Source organism: Protomyctophum parallelum, assembly GCF_964188405.1.
Source record: "Protomyctophum parallelum genome assembly, chromosome: 4".
Taxonomy (NCBI): Eukaryota; Metazoa; Chordata; class Actinopteri; order Myctophiformes; family Myctophidae; genus Protomyctophum; species Protomyctophum parallelum.
In genome coordinates this window covers 19,714,149-19,740,511 of record NC_139700.1, presented here as the reverse complement: position 1 = coordinate 19,740,511, position 26,363 = coordinate 19,714,149, and the positions used below count along the sequence as shown (strand labels likewise).

General features: G+C 41.3%; 2 protein-coding genes across 2 annotated transcripts in view; one reads left to right on the top strand and one right to left on the bottom strand.

The window, feature by feature from the left end:
* Positions 1 to 1,524: 1,524 nt before the first annotated feature.
* On the top strand, positions 1,525 to 15,364 carry rasef2 (RAS and EF-hand domain containing 2). The gene is made up of 17 exons (XM_083763062.1): positions 1,525 to 1,888; positions 3,242 to 3,394; positions 4,488 to 4,578; positions 5,177 to 5,272; positions 6,665 to 6,742; positions 6,863 to 6,978; positions 7,634 to 7,702; positions 8,010 to 8,091; positions 11,349 to 11,419; positions 11,521 to 11,689; positions 11,771 to 11,875; positions 12,184 to 12,337; positions 13,619 to 13,700; positions 13,817 to 13,931; positions 14,475 to 14,588; positions 14,702 to 14,778; positions 15,227 to 15,364. Exons 1-17 carry the CDS (start codon positions 1,572 to 1,574, stop codon positions 15,324 to 15,326), a joined length of 1,989 nt encoding a protein of 662 aa, XP_083619188.1. The 5' UTR covers positions 1,525 to 1,571; the 3' UTR covers positions 15,327 to 15,364.
* Positions 15,365 to 17,518: 2,154 nt separating this feature from the next.
* Positions 17,519 to 26,363, bottom strand: part of fkbp16 (FKBP prolyl isomerase 16) — a gene marked incomplete at both ends in the record, with an annotated part of 44,786 nt that continues 35,941 nt past the window's right edge. Inside the window, 4 exons of the mRNA XM_083762711.1 lie at positions 17,519 to 17,605; positions 17,709 to 17,846; positions 19,523 to 19,600; positions 20,680 to 20,858. Coding sequence (XP_083618837.1) covers positions 17,519 to 17,605; positions 17,709 to 17,846; positions 19,523 to 19,600; positions 20,680 to 20,858 — 482 coding nt within the window. The remainder of the gene's footprint in view (positions 17,606 to 17,708; positions 17,847 to 19,522; positions 19,601 to 20,679; positions 20,859 to 26,363) is intronic.

Genomic DNA, 26,363 nt, shown 5'->3' with positions numbered 1-26,363 from the left:
TATGGTGGCGTGACGTATCACAAGGCGTGATGGACTGACAACCATATATGGAGGCGTGACGGAGCGACGGACGAGTTTTGCAGATTTTCATAGGCCTAGTAATCTGTGACCTACTGTCACTGTTTTTGCCATGATTGAGATAGAAATGGAAATGGTTCTGCATGGCCCTGTAGGCTATTATTATTTTGTTCCCCCTATAGGCCTACCTATCACAGATACTCTCTCCTGCTCCCAGCTATACGTGTCTAACATAGGCCCCTATTTACACCATTGATTGATTGATTGAAATCTTTATTAACAGTTTGTAGAATTTACAGTACATTTTAAGCACAAACTCAATACAAAGACTGTCAACTGTGAGTGGACGACCCAATTAAGCATTACACTTGTTTACAACAGGGTCCACATTGTTCAATTCATCAAAACATTTAAGGACATACAAACATTTAGAGACATACAAATAGACATTTCTCTGTAGGTAAAGAACAGAACAGGAATTCATCATATGGGAAGCAAAAAAGGGAAAAGATACAATATACAGTGAGGGAAAATGGGGTGGGGGGGTGGGGGGGATTCAGATTTTACAGAGGCCAGTTTCGAATTGCAGCCGTCCGTAGGTGCCCTTTGAGAGCGGTTTTGAAGGAGTCAAGGGATTCACATGTCTTAATGACTGTTGGTAGGGCGTTCCACATTTTGGTGGCATAGGAGCGAAAAGAATTTAGTCCCTTGTTTGTGCCGAATCTGGGTTGTACATGGTTTGTTGCACTCCCTCTGGTGTTGTGGGTGTGGACTTCGTTTACATTAAGGAAGTATTTAGACAGGTACATGGGTATCTTGGTGGTGTATCGAATCTTGTGGACCAGACCCATTGCAAGATGCTGTACTCTGTCGTCGACCCTAAGCCATCCCAGCCTGTCAAAGTGGGCAGGGGTGAGGTGGGTTCGGGGGGTGAGGCCAAGTAGGAGCCTGACCAGTTTGTTTTGAGAGGTCTGGAGCCTTGTTTTAAGGGCCTTTGAGGTGCTGTGGTACCAAGAGGTGGATGCATAGTCAAAGAAACCTTGTACGAGGGCTCCTGTTAAGGTCTTCAAGGTGTTTTTGCTGACCAGTGAGGAGATCCTGTAAAGGAATCTTGTTCTTTGATTGACTTTTTTGATTACGTTGGTGGCCATTTTATCACCGGAAAGATTAGCCTCCAGGATGGAACCTAGGTAGGTAATTTCATCTTTTCGTGTGATAATACTGTCACCGACTCTAACCAAGAAGCATCCAATAGATGCGCAACTAAAATACAAACGACAGGTGTCCACTGCTACTCTAAGGTCCACTGCAGTTTCAGACTGCGACGCTGGCCAATCAGTGTCTTGTGTTTCCTGTGCGTGTTTAATTGAGGCTTTGATATAGGGCTTTCTTTGACTGGCTGGCTGACTGTGTTCCAGGCATAGAGTTCCAGGGCAGAGGCAGGCTATACCACTGATGCACCCGTTTTGTACAAGGATTCTGTCTGGGTGTTACACAAGAAAGGCTTGCTTGTTTCCTTATCCACCTATTTTATTATTATTAGTTTTTTATAGATGAAAATGGAGAGACCCAGCCTCCGAAGACTATTTTCAGCGTGCGATGTGAATAAGTCTGGAATGATCGAATACGAGGACTTCACAGTTGTTTGCCGAGAGCTCAATGTCTCCGAGAGTGAGACGAAAACTTTGTTCAACAAGTTCGACGCGGATCAAAATGGATATATCAATTACAACAACTTTTCGTCGAGGTTCCAAGAGGTTTCCGAGACCATGGATTTGTCATCCTTCGGTGCTTCTCAGATTCAAGGCTCCCCTTCCCCGTGGGACGAGTTTTTGAGCAAAATCGATGGTGCAGTTCTTCTCCCCGAAAGGCAAGTCACCGTCGATAAATGCCTATGCACTACAGTCTTAAATATAATTATGCAGAGCCCTGAATGGCTGTGATATAATGTCATAATGTGCCTCATTACGTCATATTATCTCTTTATTGTTGATGGCATTTAATGTTTGTGTTGGCACTGTTTGTTTTACATCACCATTACGTAACCTAATCAACATGATTTAGACTTTAATATATTAGCGCCCCTCACTTCACACAGGTGTGATTTTTATATATGATATGTCTTTAAAACCCCCACAACACACAAGGTCAAACAGTTATTTTTGAGGGGCGCTCCTATGTCCAGCTTTTAGTGTGTGAAAACACAAACTTGGTCCTACACAAACATTACTTGCCATTGACAATGAATGGACAATTTGTGTAAACACATACATTGCGTAACACAAACATTGAAGACAAAAGTGAGGACGCAACTTCTGATTGGCCGGTATGAGGTGTTGTATGATGATGTACTGTATGTATGTATGTATGATGATAAGAGTGCCCCTCACTTCACACAGGTGTGATCCCCCCCTTCTAATTTCTAGCCCCCCAATGTCTGGCTTTCAGACATAATGTCATGTGGCAGCCACAGCCAAGTCTAAGGACTTTTTCTGCTTGTTTTATTCATGCCCCCCAAAAATCAGCATGCCCCCTGTGACATCATGTGGCACTGGCAGCCTCACTGGACTTCACACGCCCCTCACGTCACACGCCTCTCACTTCCCTCACGTGTGATTTTTGAGTGCCCAGCTTTGTGTGTACCACAGAAATAATTTGATTAGCTTAGCACGGAATGTGATTTTTGCTAAACATTTTTTTAAAGTTTTTTTCACTTTGTATTGGTGCCCACATTTACCTAGTGCCCAGTTTTACCAAAAAATGGTGCCCAGATTTCCCTGCTCTGATAGTGCGTGCCCACCCTTCCTGTATTATAATGGAATTAGACCTGTGCCTGTCAGGCACCGGCCTACTTGGGAAAGAAGCTATTTGGGGGGTAGTGGAAGCCAATAAAATAAAGAATAAAATCTATATGCGTTTTAACCACCGTCTGCCTGTATCCCTTTTATGTATATGAAGCTCTATCTTTGTCCTTGTCCCTTTTATGCTCATAATGGAGATCCCTGATGTTATCAGTATATGGGCAATTGGTTAGGTTAGGCTCATTAGGTCCACTGGCAGGGCCTGACCAGAGCCTTTTCTAGCGGTTCTGGAGAACCGTGTATCCGACCAACGATTCTAGGGTTAATGTGAACATAGGTTCCCAAGCTGAAGCATGTATAAACTTATCTTTTTCTGTACTTCAACTATCAATTCTCTGTACTATTCTACTCCTAATTTATAGTCTTAAGGATCAGTTGGCTGATATGTATCAGACCCTCCAGTGCTCCGGAAATATCAATATGCTCCAGCAGTATGAGGCAGTTGTCCACGCCCTCATAGGAGAAAGCATGGATCACAGCTTGGAGAGAGAACAGCTGGAAAACAGCTTAAAGAGGTAAGAACATTATCTGCATTCTTGAATTGCTGTTTGATAAGCGGGTCAGGTTTACATTATTGAAGTACAGTTCCTTTATTTTTGATTAATACAAGAAAATGGCTTCTATTTCAGCACACTAACTTTCAAGGAAGAGCAGGCTTTCGTTTAGCTTGTTATGTCATTGGTAGGCAGTTTTCTGAACTGTCCATAGCCCACCGATGAGATAAATAATTTAAAAAAAAGTTAGTTTTTTTCACATAAACAATACTAGTTGGAATTTGTGGTGCAATTAGCCATTAAAAAAAATCACACCAAGTTTGATTTATCTATACAACTGATATAAAGGTTGATTACAACTTGGATAGCAAATATGGGGGTTTCATATGTCAATGCTTTAAAGGATCTAGTTTGATTATAGTATGTCATTGTCAATTCACAGTTTAAGCACATAACATGGGGTAATTCGCATTTCTTGACCTTTTCTCCAAAATCATTCAATCATAACCGAACTTACCTGAATAACTGAGTCAGTGTTTATAAGTCATGGGAGGGGTTTGTGTCTGGGATATTGTTTGCTTCACTAAAGCACAAGGGACAAGTGACATTCCATACTCAAGGAAGTAATTATGAATACTTGTTGCACTGCCTGTTCCTTATTTTACATTAAAAAAACCTGAAAGTATTCTGTATGCTTTTATTGCCACTACACACACACACACACACACACACACACACACACACACACACACACATAACTGATACTGTGTGTGTATATATATATATACAGTATGAGGAGTCTTGCAGACAAAGAGTGTCCGCCTGTGGAATCAGTTTTATAAAGACACTCCCTCCTTTGCTGTCATCTGACGAGAGTGGGGAGTGGTACAACTACACTGTGCGTGAGCTACTGCTCATCTTAGTAGATATGCAATTCATGTCTTAACAGTAGTTGTTTTTGTATTGTATCGTAGTTCACCTATGATGTATTGACTAATTTAAACCTCCTGAAGTCGTGTTGGGGGGTGGATTCATCCTCGTCTCTCAAACGTTTGTTCTTAGTGTGCTTTAGGTTGATGGTACAAATTAAATCACAGCTCTGTGACCCTAACAGAACAGAGGACATGAACAGTAGCCAGCTGGCTGAAATGGAAGATGACATACAACAGCAACTTTCCACACTAGAAGAAAGGGTGAGAGAAGAGGTGAGTTGAATATAGTGACATGACATGCCAAGTTGTTAAAACAGAGCAAAACTAGAAAAGGTGCCCCTTGGGGCACAGCTCTCCACCAGGCCAGGTCAGGTTGTAGCCTCCTGGTGGCGCTATAATAGGCCAATGTGAAAAGGGTGCCATTTCTTCTTAAGCCTTTGATGGCAATTGGTGATTCAAAGTGTCCATGATGTCATGGACACTGGGCTCACTTCCTTCCTGGACTACAATTCCCATAATGCTTTGGTGTATTTGTATTTATTTATTCAGCACAGTATAAAAAACAACACAGTGAACATATAAATATAAGAAGGGTAAAGTACTTTGAAATACTAAAAAAGGAAAGAGTTTATTGTCTCCCAAACATCATTAAAATAAGATCTGGTTGCAAAAGGGGTGAAGTGGCCCTTTAATAACCCTGCAGCATTCTTCCTGCTTCTTCCTAGTTACCGTTTACCTAGACATTTGTGATGCAGGACACAGCAGCTGGTTCCATTTCTCACAAAGGGCCTCTCTGTAAAGTTAGATGAAAGCCCCTGTTCTAAGCTTGTGTCAGTGGGCAATTCTATCTCCTTTGGTTTCATGTTTATAGGAGCGTAAGAGAATGGAGGGAATCATGGCCACCATGCAGAGGAAACATGGAAATGAGGTTTCGGACTTACATACTGCTTTAGACAGGGTGTTAAACGTAAGTGTTCATTTTGTTATTTTCCAGACAATATAAACTTTTCTTTACCCTGTTTTAAGTTCAAAGAAATAATTTGAGACAACATAATGATTCAGAAAAGATGCTATGTTGTCTTCCAGCATTTAGTAACACAGGCTTATCCACAGTAACCAGTGCTTAATTTCTAAATTCTTAGGTGCAGGTGCACGTGCACACGCGCAAGTGCACGCACATGCACGCGCAAAATGTGTTTTTTTTATCCAATTTTTTTGCCTTTTTTTTTAGCACAACCAACGGCCAAGCCCACCCATCAGAACACAATAGAGTAGAGTAGGCTACTCTAGTAGCATACTAGGCTAGTAGAAATGTTCTGATGAAGTGAAAATGGAGGACCCTGAAGTAACAAGTCTTAAGCTTTTTTTCTGGTTTTATACTCGTAGCAGTCAGATTTTGTATTGACCTGTGTAGGCTACTTTCGTTTGAACTGTACCCATTCTACAAACTGAATACAATTTCCAATCAGTCAATCAATAACATTTGCAGCAGCAGTTTACACAGGGGCCCGCCGGCTCACAACACACAACTAAAGTAGGCATTTGCAGTTCAGTTGGCACAGCGGCTCAACGTTATATTAGATACTGTATAAAATACAGTTTTAAGTTAGGGTGGCCCATCATCGGAACAGTACGCAATGCTAAATACCTGCATGCGCGTTGTTGTTGTCCTTATCCAAGTTCCTCCTCCGCCTCCTCCTCCTCCGATGACAACTCAATAATGCTACTACTACTTAATTCTGTAACCACCAAAGCAAGCGTTGATATTCGATTCTGATCAAGCTATGTTGTAAAGCCGGGTGTCTTTGTGAGATTTGGCCAGTTCTGTTCATAAGAACTCACCATTTTGTATTGAAAACAAAACGCATGCTGTCCCCAAAACTAAACTCCAAGAAGCAGTTAATCTATTGCTCCATAAAAGTATGAAAGTTCCATATTCCATTATGCAACGAACGACAACAGATGCAAAAGTCGAGACGAGAGTTGTTTTTATTTACGCACCCGGCACCGTCAACAGTGAGGCGGCAAGCCTCACGACGCCGGGGTTCCATAGCCACCTATTTCCTCTCAAAACAGGCACGCATTTCAAAATAATTGTTTTTTTGTTTGCACTTGCAATGCGATCATTCAAGCCATGTTTTATTTTGGAATCGTACTGGAAATAGAAGTAACTATGATGAGAAAGAAGCTTAGTTGACTTGAAAATTAAACTAAAATAATAATAGAGACATATTGTAATGTGCATTTGAGGTGGCGGAGCGCCCTCTACAGCTACCGGCTAGCTGAAATTAAGCACTGACAGGAACCTAATCCATAATTCTGATTTAATAATGTGGTCATTGAAATGTTTATACTCAAGAACCAAGAGGAATCTGAACTCAACCGCTCAAGAGAGGATGTTGACGGCTTGAACAAATGTATCACTAAGCTTACACTGGTAGGTAATGTTGGGGACTAATCACTTTAGACTATGAAATTCTACTGAATGAATAATGCATATACAGTACTGTAGTGTAGAGAGCAACGTTCTAGTTATTTCTGCTGTCCGTCTCCTCAGGAAAATGAGCGGTTACGGAGCTCTCTGATCAAATCACATACAAACATCTCCATTCTGCATGCAGAGCTGGATAAGCTGAAGAATATGTATGCCGATCAAAAAGTTCAGCATGAAAGGTAAGGTGCCATTTTAAGGCCATACTCATTTCAAGTCTATTCACATAGTAAACTCCATTGCTTTAGGACATTTAATATACAGTAAATACAACTCTGAAGGACATTAAGAGACCACTCCACACTTCTCTTAAATGTGACGCTGTACATACTGTAACGGTGTGTCATTCAAAATCCCGATAGGGTTGCGTAAAGACCCACCCCTGCCTGCCTCTGATTGGTCTACAGACACTGCCGGTCTTTGCTCCGTAGTTAGCAGACTTTCCTCCGAGGTGGATAGTCAGGGGACACTGACGCAAGGTTACTCCGTGGAGGGAAATAAATATTGCTCAGTGTTGGTATTGCAGCGGGGGTGGGGGGGGGTAATTTACTACTATTCTGTCCATATCGGGTTGCAACTCGAACAGGGTTGAGTCGGCTCTAGTGAACTTCGCAACACTCGTTATGGCAACTTGCTTGGTGGACGGTGGTGTCTCTCGTGGCTCAAGTTCGGCAGCCCCGCCAATGATCTCCGTGGAGTGGCATAGGCCCATTTGCATACAGCAGAACACAAACACACGTCACATCCATATGGACAGACACATCCATTCAATCCATAATACAATATAAACAAAAATATAACCCAAATACAATCATAGTTGTTGGTTTTATTTTACAGAGAGAGCGATGACCTGAAGAGGCTGGTGTTGGAATCCCAGTCTCACTCTAGTCAGGTTGAAATGCTACAGTAAGTCTTTGTCTTTAGGAGTACAAATATTTTTCTTCTGTTTCAGTTTATCACTTTCTTACAAATGTAATCATTAGGATCAATACACAGACCTGAGTCAAGGTGCAAATTATTTAATGCAAATGATTGAGAGCATTTGTCTGGCACGTTTACTGTATGTGCTTCAGTGATGCTAAGACAAGTATGTAATCTGACCACAATCTATTATAGACCACACCCTCTATATGACAGTAAACACGTTTGTACAGTTAAGTACGACAGATCAGCGACATATTATGTTTTTCTATTTCCTGAAACGTCTTGTCAGGGAAATGAACAAAACACTGTATGACAGTAATGACGGGCTGCGTTCTGCCTTAGCCAGTGAAACGATGGCAACCAAAAGGAGGGTAAGTCTTGTTGTTTTCAGGTCATCTATTTAATAATACATGACATGTTGTCTATACAAATCAAATCAAACTTTATAAAGCACATTTACCAGTGGTCAACCAAAGTGCTGTACAAGGTCAGATTTAAAAAAAAACACGCATACAGAGAAAAAGAAAAAAATAATACCATGGTATAACAACACAACAAAAGACAGCAATTACACAATTTAATTTATGCTGCACATAAGCCTAAATGCAATCCAAGATCAGACAGGGAGAAGACATGAGTTTGAAAACCGCTAAGGAGCGAGCAGACTTATGCCTCTTTTAGACGGAGACCATTTCCAGATAAAACGTCCAGTTATTTTATTGACCCTTTACACGAGAACGCACACTTTATGAAAACACTATAATGTCGCTAGGTGGCGGTAACGGGCTGCCAAATAGACCAGTCACCCACGTTACATACAAGAAGAAGAGCCAGCTCCCCCTTAACGCCATAGAGTTATATTCTAAGCTTAACGCAACCCTATCGGGGTTTTGCTTCCAGAACACAACGTGGTTGTGGCCGTCGCTCGCTGCCTGCTTTCTATAACGCATCGAGGTGACAGACAGGCTGACAGACAGCCCAGAGCATGCAGGCAGAGCGCGCCACGGGATGGTTATATATTTTATTGCGAACGCAGTGAGCCACTTACTATGACAGCAAGGGCTGAATGTCTGTGTGTGTGTGTGTGTGTGTGTCACGCTGTTACACCACCCGCCCGCCACCAGAGGGCGCAGCTGTAGCACACACACACACACACACACACACACACACACACACACACACAGGGCGCAGCTGTAGCACACACACACACACACATACACACACACACACACGAGCTGCGTTCGCTTCCCGCGTTTGCACGTCTTACTTGTAATACATTAGGCTACATAAACGCTGCTGCCGCCTTATCACAAGGCATTTTATTTACATCATGGTTTTACATTCACCATCGCTGATGAGCAGCGCTTTGTAGGCTTGTTTAGGAACTCCATTATATCGCTCTGCATCAATGTAATAAATATGCTCTGTGAGCCATGATGTCATAAGTTTTGCGGATTCACCGCTTATAATCACAACAAAGAATACTTATAGGCCGATATGCACCACAGTCTAGAGGATCCCTACCCTTTTTAAGTAAAACTGCAATAGTTGCTTGTGTCATTGTCTCCGGCAACCTCTTGGCTATAAATGCTTCTTTGTATACTGAACCTAGGATGGGGGTCAATTTTGCGGAGAAGGCTTTGTAAAATTCTATGGGAAAACCATCAGGCCCCGCTGCCTTGCCGCTGTGCATAGAAGTAATGGCTTGAGCGATTTCCTCCAATGATATGGCAGCCCCAGTACTAGCCTGAGCTGCTGGGCCAATTACTGGAATGTTAATTTTGTCAAGAAAAACATTAATTTCTGAAGTATCAACATTGGACTCTGATGTATAAAGATGACTGTAAAACTGTCTGAATCATTAATGATTTTAGGATTTGTGGAGGTCTCACCCAGTGCTACACGTATCTCTGGAATAGCTCTGCCCGCTGCTGCCTGTTTAATTTGGTGGGCTAGGAGTTTACCCGATTTATCACCATGCTCGTAAAACATTTGCCTAGATTTAAATAGAAGCTGTTCAGTATGTTTTATCGATAAGTTATCAAATTCCACTTGCAGCAGTAGACGTTCTTTATATAATTCAGGATCAGGGTCAACAGAGTATGTTTTGTCTAATTCAGCTATTTGAGTGGACAGTTCTGTAATACGTTTGGTACGTTTCTTCTTTTCAAAAGCTGAATAAGAAATAATTTGTCCTCTTAAGTAGGCTTTAAGGGATTCCCAAATAACAGTAGAAGACATTCCTGGGGTAGAATTAATAGTTAGATAAGTATCAATTTGACCATTCATTAATTTTATGAATTTATCACTGGTTAGTAATAGAGGGTTTAGACGCCAGGTTCGCTGAGGCGCTACACTGTTGGGGAAACACATATCCAGTTGGACTGGGCTATGATCAGATATTACTATACTGTGATATTGGCAATTTGTAACAAATGGGATAGAGCCACTATCGAGGAGAAAGAAGTCGATTCTGCTGAACGAATGGTGAACGGGGAAAAAAATGAGTATTGTTTAGCTGTTGGATTAGCCCTCCTCCAAGGATCTGAAAGTTTATTCAGATTCAGGAATTGCCGGGCCTAGGTCTGGATCTATCTAAGTCTGAATGTTGAACAAGGTTCCAGTCCCCAGCTTGGATCAGATAATGTGTGTGGAGATCTGGTAGCTTCGCTATAAAACAAGAGGAAAAACTGTGGATTGTCCCAATTAGGTCCGTAAACATTAGCCAACACCACCTGTGAGCCAAAAAGACTTCCAGAAACTATTACGTATCTGCCATTGTTGTCAGCAATCACTGAAGTAGGGACAAAAGGGACCCCCTTCTTAATCAGTATGGCTGCACCTCTAGATCTATCATCATATTTAGAACAAAAAATCTGTCCGATCCAACCTCTTTCAAGTTTAGATGCATCACTTGTACGGAGATGGGTCTCTTGTAAAAACATGATTTCTGCACCCATAGATTTCAAATGCGTAAATACACGAGTACGTTTAATTGGATGGTGGATCCCCTTAATATTCCAACTAATAAATCGAATTGAGCCTAAGTTACCGACATTGGGACACACCATGATAAATTAGTGAAAATATTGAAAGAAAATATCAGGTACAACAGGTGATTCACCGTTTTGCCTGTTTACATGGAGAAGGGATAAAACGGCGTTCTCAAAGATTTCCACTCTTGGAGGTCGTTTCACTTTGTTGCGTTTTCACCTCCTGAAAACACCGTTCTCGTCTAAAGAGACACCAGCAAACGATACTTTATTTTGCCATTTTCTATGAACACCATTCTCGTGTAAAGACCACCTTAATCTGTAGGGGGCAGACTGTTCCAGAGTTGTGGCCGGCCACTGAAAAAGCTCGGTCACCTCTGGACCTATAATTAATTGAGGGTGTAGTCAGGAGCAGCAGGTCAGCTGACCTCAAAGCCCTGGCTGGGGTGTATGGATAAGGACTGATAAATACTGTGGAGCCAGCTCATTTAGAGCTTTAAAAACGAATAATAAAATCTTAAAATCAATTCCAAATTTTACGGGTAACCAGTGGAGTGAGGCGAGGACCGCTAGGTAGCTGCTAGGTAATTGATCATGTTCACTTGAACATGATGACCTGTGTTATCTACCAACAGTTATCTCCTCAAAATGAAATTCCATCCAGAAGAATGAAGCCCCTTCGAGAAAGTACACTCATTCACAGCAGGTACCATGTTCCCTTCTGTCTCTTAAATGTGGTTTGATCTTGTGAATTAGATTGCAAGTTTCACAAATGCTGTAATTGATGTGTGTTCCCGTGCTGTGCAGTTCACAGACCAACGTGGCCAGCTGGGCAGATAGGTATCTAGCGGACAGTGGAGTTATCATACCGATGGACACTGCTGAAAACTCAGGCAGCGATTATGACAGCGATGACAGCAGAGAATCAGTGGAAACTGTTCACCACAGTTATTCATGTGTCCCCTCTGATGTGGAGGTCAGGCCAACCAACAACCATGTTTACTCTTACTCATACGATGCTAGGGTATGGATCTTTTAACCTCACTGTCTCTGATAGATATCCGATGTGAAATCAGAGGCTACCGTGTCAGTGGCTCCAAGCAAAACAAGCTCTTTTGCATCATCAATAAGACGACGTTTGTCTGCTTTCTCTTCCATGAAGGTAGCAGCGGTCACTGGCCGTTTTTAATGTCTTATAATGAATACATCTATTGTATGTATTTTGGATGTTTTTTTCTTTGACAACAAACTTTTATGATGTGTGACATGAGTTATGACAAACCTACTGTAACAGTTTATTGCATAATGCTGCTGCTATACTTGTATTTGTACGATACTGCTATTTGAAGTGGATTCATTGGATTCTGAATACAATGACAATTAACATCTAATATTGTCTTAATACTCTTATGTAAGATAACTTAATTCTGAATGTAATTTTTTTTAAATGGTTGTATCCTTGCTACAAAGACAAGTGAAGCAGACCTTGACGAGAATGAGGGAGTCGAGGAACCCACTCCAATGTTCCGCCTGGTTTTAGCTGGAGATGCAGGGGCTGGCAAGTCCAGCTTCCTGATGAGGCTGACCCTTAATGAGTTCAGAGGAGATATGCAGACAACACTGGGTGAGTGAAACGTGCATTGGATTACATGCATAGTTTTGGAAGCAAAATCAACTCCTCCCAGGCAATTGATGGGAGGCAATTTCATTGGACAGAGGTGCAGATTTTTATCGGTTGCACGATTAGTAGTTATGTTTAATTAAACTATGACATTGTCTTTTACCTCTCTTAGTAACGGGATGTGTGTGTTTTGTGTTTTAAAGACACTTGTCGGGCTTGGGCAGGAGTTCTCTAGCAGTATCGCACATAATATGTTCACTGAACAATAATATATAATTATATACCGGACGGTATATATGTTTTTTATCCAACGATTTTTGTAAGCCATTTTTCACCCAGTGCCAATTGCCTAAAATGTAATCCTGGGTGCTACCTCTCCTCTCCCTCTGCATCAAGGAAGGCAATTATGTTGCTGCTGTCAAATTCTAAGATTGCACCTTAAATAAAAGTTGCGAAAATGTGATGTTTGTTTATCACTATGAAATGGATCTGAATGACTTTGGTTGAAAAGTTTTTCATACAAATAGTTCCAATGGCATCTAAATATAATGGCATCTAAATATAAGGTTGTAAGTGCTTATCGGTAGGGATGGAGCTAGATAACCGATACCCGAAAAAATCCAATGACAAGCTTATTGAGTACCCGGTATCAATAAGCTTTGGGCTTATCAAGCCTGTTATCGAGCATAGTATGGCCCATGGCGTCATGTTTAAACTATCAAGACAAGAGGCGATCAAGAAATAAATGTAATCATCCATGCTGGCACAAACCTGTCAGTCTAAAAGTGTATTGATGCCTGCCAACCATGCATCGCTGCTCAGGTAAACAAAATTATGCTTTAAAAGTCACGGTACACATATTAACCAGTTAACAGTTTCTTTAATATTTTATTGATAAAAAGGTCAATTGCCTTCCGTCTGTTAGAAAAGTACTGTATTGGAAGGCCCTAGTAAAAGATACTGGTTCTCTTCAGAATGTATTGTCATCTCCCGTCTTTCAACAAAATAATAGAAAATGCTCGATAGTGGGCTCGATAAGAACCCGGCTCGATAAGCCTGATCGATAAGGTGATCGTTATCAATAAACATTAACGAGCTACATCCCTACTTATCGGTGTTGCGAGGATGAGGTATTTGGACAAAGTTCTCCCTCCCAAGGTTACATAGGCGTGCCGCGTTGGCCCAGGTACCCTAGCGGGAACGCTGTGTGAACAAAACTTATTGATGCAATATTTTCAGGTGCAGAAGTTATTATAATTCTAAAATGTCATAACTGTTTCTCAGGCGTTGATTTCCAAATCAAGAAGATGCTGGTGGATGGAGAAAAAACTAGCCTGCAGATATGGGATACAGCCGGACAAGAGAGGTATAACATAAGGTCTTGTTGCTGATCAGTGTTAATTCAAAACCGGTTTCAAATATCTTATCTATAGAAATAACCATGTGATGTCAAGTTGTATTGTTGTTTTCCTGGTACTGTAGGTTCCGCAGCATTGCCCGGTCCTATTTCCGTAAAGCTCATGGTGTCTTACTGCTCTACGATGTTACTTCAGAGAGCAGTTTTCTCAATGTCAGAGCATGGGTGGATCAGATCCAGGTAACTGTGTGGTGACTGTGAACAGCAGTTCACAGTTCAGTTTATTTTTTATCAGAGTTAAATAACTATATTCCTGTAGCAGCCAACGGCTCTAAACAGAAAATACATTTTCAGGTCGGGATACCAATTTCATCCAATGAGAACAGACTAGACATCATCCAGGATACAAGTGAAATAGGAAATGATGAAACAGCTCGTTCTCCTATTGTCGGGAAAACCATGAACACAAGCTGATAAATTATCTGTATGGGGTTCTCTCTCCTGATTGGAAGAAATTTGCAACCCACCTGAAAATGTGACACTTTTATAGATTTTTTCAAATGTATTTTATTTTTTTGAAATGTACTTCCTCTCCTTCACATTTTGAGTGCTTCCCAGTCTACATTCCCACTGATCCGAGAAGCAACGTACACCTTTAAGACGTTTGTATCTCCTGTGAGCACATATTAAAGGGCTGGAGAGACATAGAGACCTGTGTTACTGAAAAATATCTATAACAAAAAAACTTCACCTTTTAAGAGTCAATGGCACCTTGTTTTACAGGACTCAACAGATGAGCAAATCCCAATGTGCATTATTGGGAACAAAGTGGACCTAAGAGAAGAGTTACCAGAGGGAAGCTGTGTTAGCAGTGTGCATGGAGAGAAATTAGCAAAGGTGCATTTCTCAGTTGTACTTTTAACAAAAACCTATTCACCGGAATGCCTCGTCTCCCTATCGGTGTCTGAATCATTTGAAGGTAATCATGCATATCCATCCTTTGTTTGCAGGCATATGGGGCTTTGTTCTGTGAGACCAGTGCCAAAGAGGGGACCAACGTAATTGAGGCTGTACTCCACCTAGCTAGGTAAGAGACCAGTGACAAAGCTATCATTAGAGATTATGCTTTTTCTTATTTTCTGTCCTATTTCATTGTTGAATGTTCATGTTAAAGAGGAGGGGACTAAAAGGTGCTGTTTAAAAGATCAGTATATAAGATAAATAAGGAGTTTTCTTTTAAACTGTAAATCATGCAAAGCTTAAAACACATTCTGTGCCCAAGACGTCCACGGACGTCCTATGAATTACCGCTATGTGGTGCCCAGGACGTCTGTGGACGTCTTTGCGATTTTTATACACAAAAAAAGAAGTCAAAAATAACATTGGGCACCCTGGGTCACTATTTTGAAAATGTTGAAAGGGCACACAAAGCGTTAAGGGGATGAGTCCCAGAATAAAAATATAATGGCTGGAAATGAGCATATTAGGCTGCCTTTAAATTCACCATAATGAAACTATTTTCTTTCATACTGCAGAGAAGTGAAGAAAAATGTTAAAGTGAGACGTGAGTCCAACTCGCAGGTCAATTTGAGTCCAAATAATTCGAAGAAGGCTCTGAATGGATGCTGTGGATAGGCATGCATGTCAACAAACGCAACTCTCTGGGATGGAGCGAAAGCATGCATTCCAATGTTAATAGTTAAACCCATATATTTTTCTAGACTTTTTAAATTTTTCTCTGGGACATTTTAGATTAATTTGTTGAACAATGAAGAGAACAGCCAATGCATTTAACAGATAAAAAATACTTTAATTTCAAATATTTGTATTGTAATTTTAATTGTAATTATTTGTATGCTAATTTTAATTGTAATTATTTTAATAAACCTTTTCAAGCTTTTCAATGCAATTGAGATTCCATCATTCCTTATTTACACCATCAATACTTATATATTTAATATGACCAACATGGGTAGAAGGTATAACATCTGCAAAGTTTCTACCTTCTAGGTCTCCATCAGGCAAATTTGCCTATAGGCTCGAAACGTCGCGCCATACCCATTTTGGCCTGACGTAGACGTTTAAAAAATGTCTTCTAAGGGCCGATTCATGCTCTACAGACATACTACATAGAGCCTACAATGTGACGTCATTCGAGGTTCGGGGGGGGGGGGGGGGGGGGGGGGTACCGTCCTAAAGTCGGCTCTTCGGTGCTACTGAAAATGTTATGAATCGGCCCCAAGTTTTCTGAAAAACCTCATGTTTCTAAATGTTTCTGTCAGTGGTGCTCAATATTTCATGTCAAGGACCGCAAAAATTATATGTAATTGGCCGCCGACCCCCATCTGAAAATATGTTGTTCCAGGGACCCCCCAGAAGCTATTTTTCAATAGCTAAATTATAACAATGTTTAAAACACCAAAAGGCGTTCCCGCCTAAAATGGGTTAAATATAATATGTTTTGGGAGCTTTAAACCAGTTTTACCTTGACCTCCTTGATTCTTGTCTTGATGTCCAGCACCTGGCCAGGTACAAGATGTGGCCACAATCTCCTCTGTGAACTGTGCCTTAGACAAAGTACACACAACTATGTTTTCTTTCTTTTCTTTTTTTTTATTGGATTTTTATTCCACAAATTTGCAGTGACACATTAAATAAAAATACAATTAGCGGTGGGTACATTTCATGTTAGTCAGTGCTTTCTTGTGGGTTTTTATTTTATTTTTAAAACCTCCCCTCCAGTTTTCCCCCTACTCCTAAATACAACCTACCCATGTAAAAGCCAAAAGAGGAATAGAAAGGAAATGAAATGGAGTTAGAATGGAAAGGGAGAATTAAAAAGAAACAAAGAAGAAAAGGAGATTGGGGAGAAAAAAGGGAAAGACAGAGTGATCATGTTTCTTATGCTGTTCTTTCCTGTTTACTAACGTTGACAGGACGAGCATCATTCACTGGGGCTTTCTGTGCCTGTGACACACGACACAAGCATGATAAGGCTTTAAAAAAAAGTACCTCAGTCCCCGGAAACAAAAGAACGTCGGCTACCAAAATACATGACAATATCAAGCCAGTAAATGTAGCCTCCCTATAAGCTAAGTATAAGCTGTCTTACATTTTTTTGGAGGAAGATGACAAATATCAATCAATCTTTTTATTGAGCGTCACTGTAAGCAATAAGGCATTACAGCTGCAAGACATTATTTCTGTTGAACACTGGACAATGTTTTTCCCTGCTGTTTTGGATTATTCTGGCCTTATGAGCTACAGTGAAATGGCAGATGGTGGAAAGAATTTGCAATTTATTTTGCAGATCAGATTAGTTGTCATTAGTGCAGCTTTTTTTTCTAGGATTATGTGGGAATTGTGATTGTAGTATTGCTCAAATTTTAACTGTTGCCCCCGTCATCAAATTAGTAAAAGTTTGTTTTTAGTTTTAAACTTAAATATTGCACAACCAAGCTTCCTTTTTTATTTCATTTTTTCAATAGAAAAATGGAAGCCCATTCACAAATCACATGCCCAAATTCTCTAAGATACACCAATAGACCCGAAGATTTCTCTCCTGGATCAACCCACTTATATTATACTGTAAATGTGTATACTGCTGTATTGTCTTGATTCTTTGACGAGCACTTGATATATTAAAAACAGTCTTGTAATGAAGCACATTACTTCTACTACACTTTATTACTCTCACATTAAAAATAATGGGATATCACTATCGGCACCACCGTGGCTTTTGTGCAGTGCAGACCATGTCTTTCTTTCTTCAGTTATTCATTGCATAACCTGAAGGTGAAGATGATACCTCATTTTTGTTGGTGATGTCAGTTTCTTGCTGTCAGAATGACTGATGTCACTAAGCTGCCCAAGGCCACCACCAAAGCTCCAAGCAGGAACGTCCATGACATTCCCTAAAACACCAAACGACAATCTATATATAAACAACTGATTTGTCTTTTAAACTTAACTGAATGAAAGGCATTTCTTACTCGGATAAAGCTATGAATGGCTTACAGCTGGTTTCTTTTTGGATGGGAACAGGAACGGTGTAATATCCTCTCCAAGAAACTGGGCAGGTTTGGCTTTCCATTTCTGCATTTCACAGCCTCCGGCTTGCTTTTTGACGAGTTTTGACAACTCAACATGGATTGCCTTAGGGGAAAACGACAAAACATCTAAAAAACCAAGTGATATTAAAAGCACTTTTGTCTAAATACCTTCATCTCATTACAAAATTTACATAAAACAGGATCTTTACATGTAAGACTGTAATTTTGAAGTTGTCCAGTAGATGGAAGCAGAAGTCTTATTATAAATACACGTATGCATAATTCTTAAGTAGTCCAAATGACATATAGAATAGAAAAACAAGCTTCAACAAACAGAAAATAAACTTCTCTATATCTATTTAAAAGTTTAATTTCACTGCATGCTATTATGCTGTTATGTAAAGTGCTCAACATCAATCTTAAAATTGTTAGGCGAAGAACTAAATTCTAGATACCGGTGTATCATCATGTATCATGCAGAAGAATCAACTGAGGCAATATTTAGTGGTTCATTATTAGACATAGGCCTTTCTGTTGAATCTGTTTTCATTATTCATACCGTAGACCAGTACCTTCTCACAGTGCAGCTAAATTCAGTTTTTAGAAGGGATTTTATCCGCCATCAAGACAAGGGTGTAATTACAAAGCCGGCAGATATTTTAGTTTTGTCTAGACTAGACTAGACGTATTCGGATTTCGGAGAAGAAGCAACAGTGGTTTGACTATAGAGTTAATGCCATGGTTTTGTGTTCTGTATTGTGTTTGTAAATGATCTTGTATGTCACAATGTTTGGCCATTTCACCCAACCGTAGGTTTGATCAGGTTTCCAGCGAGTGAAATATCATGTTGAGTAAAAGCCTCTGAGGTTAATGTTAGAATTAATATATAAATACATTCTCCAATGTCCATAGTATCTAGGACGGTAAGATGAGTGCTGTGCATTAGGCAATGTAGAGTAGGCTATAAAGTAAGACAGCCGTAATGGTTCTATTTGTTATGTTATCGCTGCCTTTGCAGTATACTGTATGAGACTGCAGCAAGCCTTCTAGATTAGACTAGATTAGATTAGATTCAATTTATTGTCACTGCACATAGTATACAAATACTTTGACAATGAAATGAATAGTGGCGTCCAACCAGAGTGCAATACAGTAATGCAATAATGGGAATAAATACACTTGTTGTTGAATGTATCGACTGTCGGGGACATTATTTGGTTGATGTCTGGGTCGTGCGAGGTGCAGGGCTTTCCAGACAACTCTAATCACTATGGTCAGGTGGTGGAGGATCTGGCAGACTCCACTACCCACACAAGCAAGACGGAACAGGTCCTCAAAGGAGCCGGAGTAGTAATGCACTAATTGCCGGTGTGATGAATGTGTTTATATGGGTTTGTGTGTTTATATGGGTTTGTGAGTTGTCCAAATTTCAACTAACTCAGTCAATCAGTACACATAGGTCATGGCTTTCTGGTTGTTGGTTAGCATTCAAAGCATCTTCATGCAGAATTGCGTGAAGTGAAAACACAAATGAGTCCCTCACCATTAATTTGGGGTGTGTCAGAAGATGGGCCTCGCTATTGACTTTAGGGAGCTATTTTTGAATGACCTTTGCTGTGTGTGTGTGTGTGTGTGTGTGTGTGTGTGTGTGTGTGTGTGTGTGTGTGAGAGAGATTTTTTGGGGGGGAGGGGGTATGGTTGGGTTTCACAGGAGGTCTTTGGAAGGGAAGCACAGGTGGCAACGAAAGGACATACATGCTCACCCATATAGAGTCTCACCTTAGTGGCAGGCTCCAGTTTCAAGGCCTTTTTAAGTAGCTCCATTGCCTCCTTATTCTGATTCTTGTCCGACAGAATCTGAAAAAGAGATGGCAAATACACCCATAAATCTGACCATAAAGATAAATAGATGGCAATGATCACCAGGAACCACAATAAAGTGCCAAGGTAAAATAACTAGTACTGTACTTCGTAGTACTGTACTGTACTGTTCTTCGTAGTACTGTACTGTACTTGCACGGCAACAAGTTGTGAGCTTGTAGATCTGAGAATTAGGCTGCACAGCAATGACACTTGGTGGTGAATTTCCGTGCTCGGACCCAGTCAAAAACCCACTCAAAAATAACCTTACAGTGGCCCCTTTTCCACCGGTTGGTTCCCAGTGGGAACCGGTTCAGTTCTTTTTGGTTTTTAGTCCATGAGCCATAGCTCCAAAATTGAAACGTTAATTATGAATTGAGTGGGCAAAACCATACCTATATTAGATTGTTATCACCATTAAACTTCCCCAATTGAGTACTTACACGAAGACAATGATTTATTGTATTACAAATTTTACATTTGTAAATATGCAAATGAGGCATTACGTAAGAAAATATGCAAAATAATAAAAAAATATGAAAAAGCTACTACTGTGGAAGGGTTATCATGTATTAATTTACTTGTATTGATCCTATAAACAATTTAATATAGGGTATAGTTTGCCCATCAATTTTGGAGCTCTGGCTCATGGACTAAAAACCAAAAAGAACTGAACCGGTTCCCATTGGGAACCAACCGGTGGAAAAGGGGTCAGTGTGAGTGGTGATCACATGAATCTTCCTTGGAAACAATTCTGTTTTTTTACATTAACCAATTGAACCCCAGCTTCCCAATTCTGTGGCGTACATTCAGAGAAAATGGCAGATCTACAAGCTCACAATGTGTGAAATTGCGACACGTTGTGAGCTTGTAGATAAGCTATATGTTGCTGGACAAATTTGGTGTATACTGGTGGACCTAGAGCCCCGGGGGGAGCCCAGTCAACGAAGCACATATGGTTAAAGTGGTTAATTAAACCTCATGAGCTGAAACCATAATCTTTGAGTAGTTTTTTTGTGTTTTTGTTGCGTTTCACCATCGCCACCAATAGGAAACCCAAAGGGAAGTGGCCTCACCTTTCCTGTCCTGAACAAGGCCTTGACGTTGTTAGGCTCCAGGAACAGAACATCCCGGCTGGTGTTCAGTGCATCATCATACTGTTCTAGTTTGAGCTGAGCTGCGGCCAGGTTGTTCAGACTCTTCACTCTGTAGTCCCTCAACTCCTCTTCTGGCCCCTGCAACTCGTTGTTGCCTACTGCATCTACAAGACAATTGGGCATGCAGTGTTGGGAAAAATAGGCCTACTCACATTTTGCCATTGACATGAATGGCCAGTTTTACGTCATTGTCCCAACACAAACATTAAATGCAGTTGATAATGATTGGCCAGTTTTGAGTATTTGTCCCAACACGAACATTAAATGCTATGAATGGCCAGTTTTGAATGTTTGTGTAAACACAAACATTGCGTAAAGAATGAGATGATGTATGATGATAGAGCGCCCCTCACTTCACACTGATGTGATTTTTTAATTAAAGGGATACTTCACCCCTTTTGCAACAAGAAACATTTCCTGTGTTTTGAATGTGGGTAATATGTATTTTTAGATATTTTAGTGGGTAATATGTATTTTTAGATATTTTAGTATTTCAAAGTGTCCATGATGTCATGGACACTGGGCTCACTTATTTCCTGGACTACATGTTGTCTCAGTAAGACAGCCCTCCCCCTATCCAGAAGGAGGAGCAGTGCACCAAAGCATTATGGGAATTGTAGTCCAGGAAGGACGTGAGCCCAGTGTCCATGACGGGACTACCTTTTACGCAGAGCCTCGGTTTCGATGGGCGCTGATGGGACGCTTGTTTTACAGCGCCGGCTACTACCTACCTCAAACCCTAACCTAAGCACAGAGCAGCGCATCCCTCACCAACCTTAATCCGGTCGTTTTAATGGACCCCTCACCAACCTTAATCCGGTCGTTTTAATGGACCCCTCACCAACCTTAATCCGATCGTTTTAATGGACCCCTCACCAACCTTAATCCGATCGTTTTAATGGACCCCTCACCAACCTTAATCCGGTCGTTTATTTTTTATTATTTTTTAAGATCTTTTTTGCGGCTTACGCCTTTTATTGTTTTTTTGAAGGGACAGACAGTAGGCTGACAGGAAACGGGAGAGAGATGGGGGAAGACATGCAGTAAAGGCCGTGTCGGGCTCGGGAGTCGAACCCGCGGCACACTGCGACTGGATTGCCAGTCGGGTGCCCAGACGGTTACGCCACCGCCTGGGCAATCCGGTCGTTTTAATGGACCCCTCACCAACCATAATCCGGTCGTTTTAATGGACCCCTCACCAACCTTTATCCGGTCGTTTTAATGGACCCCTCACCAACCTTAATCCGGTCGTTTTAATGGACCCCTCACCAACCTTAATCCGGTCGTTTTAATGGACCCCTCACCAACCTTAATCCGGTCGTTTTAATGGACCCCTCACCAACCTTAATCCGGTCGTTTTAATGGACCCCTCACCAACCTTAATCCGGTCGTTTTAATGGACCCCTCACCAACCTTAATCGGGTCGTTTTAATGGACCCCTCACCAACCTTAATCCGGTCGTTTTAATGGACCCCTCACCAACCTTAATCCGGTCGTTTTAATGGACCCCTCACCAACCTTAATCCGGTCGTTTTAATGGACCCCTCACCAACCTTAATCCGGTCGTTTTAATGGACCCCTCACCAACCTTTATCCGGTCGTTTTAATGGACCCCTCACCAACCTTAATCCGGTCGTTTTAATGGACCCCTCACCAACCTTAATCCGGTCGTTTTAATGGACCCCTCACCAACCTTAATCCGGTCGTTTTAATGGACCCCTCACCAACCTTTATCCGGTCGTTTTAATGGACCCCTCACCAACCTTAATCCGGTCGTTTTAATGGACCCCTCACCAACCTTTATCCGGTCGTTTTAATGGACCCCTCACCAACCTTAATCCGGTCGTTTTAATGGACCCCTCACCAACCTTTATCCGGTCGTTTTAATGGACCCCTCACCAACCTTAATCCGGTCGTCTGAAAATCAAGCGCCCCCCAGTGACCATTGGCTGCGTAAAAGGTCATCCCTGTCCATGACATCATGGACACTTTGAAATACTAAAATGTCTAAAAACACATATTACCCACATAAAAACCCTTAAGTGTTTCTTGTCTCCCAAACATCATTAAAATAAGATCTGGTTGCAAAAGGGGTGAAGTGGCCCTTTAAGAAAAGTATTAGTGCTGCAATATAGAAATACTCTGTTGCAAGTAAAAGTACTAAAGTATCGGCATCAAAATATACTTAAAGTACCAAAAGTAAAAGTAGCCTAGGCTAATCATTATGCAGATTAATTGTCCCATTTCAAGTATTCAAATATATGAAAATATTTTGAAAATAGCAGATCTACAAGCTCACAATGCAGCGCATCGCAACACATTGTGAGCTTGTATATTGGCTATTTTCAAATGGCTGAAATGTATATAGGGCTGAAGTGGTTAATGTATGTGTTGTAATTGCGACTGTAGGTCGCAGATTACTATGAAAACCTGCAAAACCTGTCAGTCCGTCGATCTGTCACGCCAATGGTCGTCAGTCCGTCACGCCTCGTGACATGTCACACCACTGGCCGTCAGGCCCTCACGCCTCGTGACACGTCATGCCACCATAATGGCCGTCAGTCCATCATGCCTCGTGACACGCTCCATATATGGCCGTCTCCATATATGAAGATCACAAGACTGACCTCATCAAACCCTCGATAGCCATACATGGAGAAGACTGGATCATTACCTATCTGCATATGGAACCCGCCAGCAACTCTACATCTGACCTCAAACCTTTAGATCTCCATATATGGAGCTGACCTGTTTGACTGATATCTGTCCATTCAAACTCTAGACCGGCCCGCCCCACTGCCCCATAGATTTCCATATATGGAGCGGACCTGTTCTGACATTCCATATGTTGATCTGACCTCATCAAACCCTGTACACTCAAGACACGCTTCATATATATGACCAGTGCAGAATTCATTCCATATCTTGATCTGACCCCCCATGCCAAAGCGCCAGCGCTCGCCCAGCAGTCTGCCATCACCCAGGCGGTCACTTCTCTCCCTTCTTACTGTCAATAAACAATCTACAAAGTAACTATAGTATCTAACATTTTCAAATAAATGTAGTAGTGTAAAAGTACAATATTTGTATCCGAGATGTACTGGAGTAGAAGTAAAAGTATTGGAAGTTGGAATTACTCAAGTAAACTACAATTCCTCAAATTTGTACTTAAGACAAGTACAGTGCTTAAGTAGATGTACACAGTTACTTTCCACCACTGCACACCTGCCTCTTTGTCACGGATATTTCCTGTCCTACTTTGTCCTCTCTATACAGTACCTTTTCAGTGGCCGAGACATAACGTTGACAGAAAACAGGTGAAAGCGAGTGGGGTGGATCAGGTATTTGATGTATTGTAGGGGAGGAGGGAAGGCTGTGTGCGTTCTTGTTTTGCTTGTGTTAAAATGTATTCTGTTACGGATGTGCCGCCTCAATTGCTCCTCCGGGATGTTTTGTGACACAGTCAACAACACCTAAAGTGCAAGTCATTAGTTTTGTGTCGAGGAGGAAATGCCGTTTGAAGATTCCCTTTATAAGCTAACAATACAACACAAAACAACTCATGATGCGTCTACATTTGATTGCTAGTTCCACAGTATTCCTGCTTATTCCTATTATACTCCATATATAGGAATAAAGGGACACAGAGAGACAGATACAGAAATCTCCATATATGGGCATAAAAGGGACACAGACAGATGGGTGGAACGGGTACTCTGACACGGGTACAACAGGTATTGCATAGCCGGGTGGGGCATGGATCTCCAACTTCCATCGTTACAGACTCTGTGCTCTACAGCCGGGCACCATTCTAGTATTGTCAATTACTTGCATGAGAGGTGATGGAGGTAGCTGCTTTAGCAGGCCGTTTATAGGATCTTTTGACTGTGCATGGTGGGTTTAAATGTATCTATCGATTATAAAATAATGTAAAATAAATGCAACAGACCTGAATGCAGGAGTCGCATGTTACTGTCCGTGCTGCTGAATGATTCCTCGCCAGTTACCCCCCCCCCCCCTCCCCGCCCACTTAAACACATGAACCTGATGGCCCTGATCTCATCCTTCCCTCTTAAGTACCACCGAATATTCAGCCGTTGGTCTCCATCATCATTGACACATTATGAGCCCGTCCATGCTCCACTCCGACATGCTCCCCTCTTGGGGTGACAGCGCCATCTCCTTAATTAAAGTAATTAATGAGGTGGAAATAATATGAAAGCTGATTAGCTTTGATTTTCATTAGAATTATGCTAAAACATTTATGGCGGCTGCCACGCTGCATTGAGACTAGAGACATGGCTCTGCATTGTGGTGGTGTGATTAGTTAATGTAAGAGAGAGAGAGAGAGAGAGAGAGAGAGAGAGAGAAAATCTATCTATGATGTCAAAGATCTCTTTCAGTGCATTTGGACACCTGTTGTTAACCTTATACTGTAGGTGTGCATCTGTCTTCTTTTCAAGTTACACTATTAATGGAAAAACGTCCTGCTTACTGTGTTGCCAACCTTTTCTCATCTCAGAGGAGAAAAGCCTGGTTCCAACCTAATGCAGAGCACAAGGAATGTAAACAAATCTGTAAACCCTCAATCAAACTTCCATCAATTACTAGTACTTACGCTTGCCTTAGACGCTCAACCAGATATACGTCTCAACCAGCTAGTTCTCACCTAGCTCCACCACAGCACCTCAAAAACAAGGCTTCAGACTTCCCAAAACAAACTGGTCAAGCTCCTACTTGGCCTCACCGCCCGAAACCACCTCACCCCTGTCCACTTTGACAGGCTGGAATGGCTTAGGTTCGACGACAGAGTACAGCATCTTGCAATGGTCCACACGATTCAAAACACCACCAAGATACCCATGTACCAAATACTTCCTTAATGTTAATGAAGTCCACACCCACAACACCAGAGGGAGTGCAACAAACCATGTGCAACCCAGATTCGGCACAAACAAGGGACTAAATTATTTTCGCTCCTATGCCACCAAAATGTGGAACGCCCTACCAACAGTCATTAAGACATATGAATCCCTTGACTCCTTCAAAACCGCGCTCAAAGGGTACCTACGGACGGCTGCAATTCGAAACTGGCCCAGGAACCCCGCCACCCACCCCTTTCTCCCCTCACTGTATGTTTCTTTTCCCTTTTTACCTCCTTTATGATGATTTCCACTTCTCTTTTTTTTTTGGCTATATGAAGTGTCTATTTGTACGTCTCTAAAGGTGGACCCTCTTGTAAACAAGTGTAATGCTTTATTGGGTCGTCCACTCACAGTTAACAATCTTTGTATTGTTGTGCTTGAAATGTACTGTAATTCTGCAAACTGTTAATAAATATTTCAATCAATCAAAACCTAGCCCTATAATGACAGTGATAGGGCTGGACAACTATAGGACAACTATAGGTGATAGGACAACTGAAGCCAATTTTACGCGATTGCTACATTTACAGTGAAAATACGTGTACCTTTTTTTATTGATTGATTGAAATATTTATTAACAGTGGACGACCCAATTAAGCATTACACTTGTTTTCAACAGGGTCCACATTGTTCAATTCATCAAAACATTTAGAGACATACAAATAGACACTTCTATGT

Excerpts from the sequence above, each read along its gene's own strand:
- rasef2 (XM_083763062.1), top strand. The coding sequence starts at position 1,572 with ATGAAAATGGAGAGACCCAGCCTCCGAAGACTATTTTCAGCGTGCGAT. Across the intron at positions 3,395-4,487 it reads CTGGAAAACAGCTTAAAGAG|AACAGAGGACATGAACAGTA; the intron begins GTAAGAACATTA and ends TGACCCTAACAG. Across the intron at positions 13,932-14,474 it reads CATGGGTGGATCAGATCCAG|GACTCAACAGATGAGCAAAT; the intron begins GTAACTGTGTGG and ends CTTGTTTTACAG.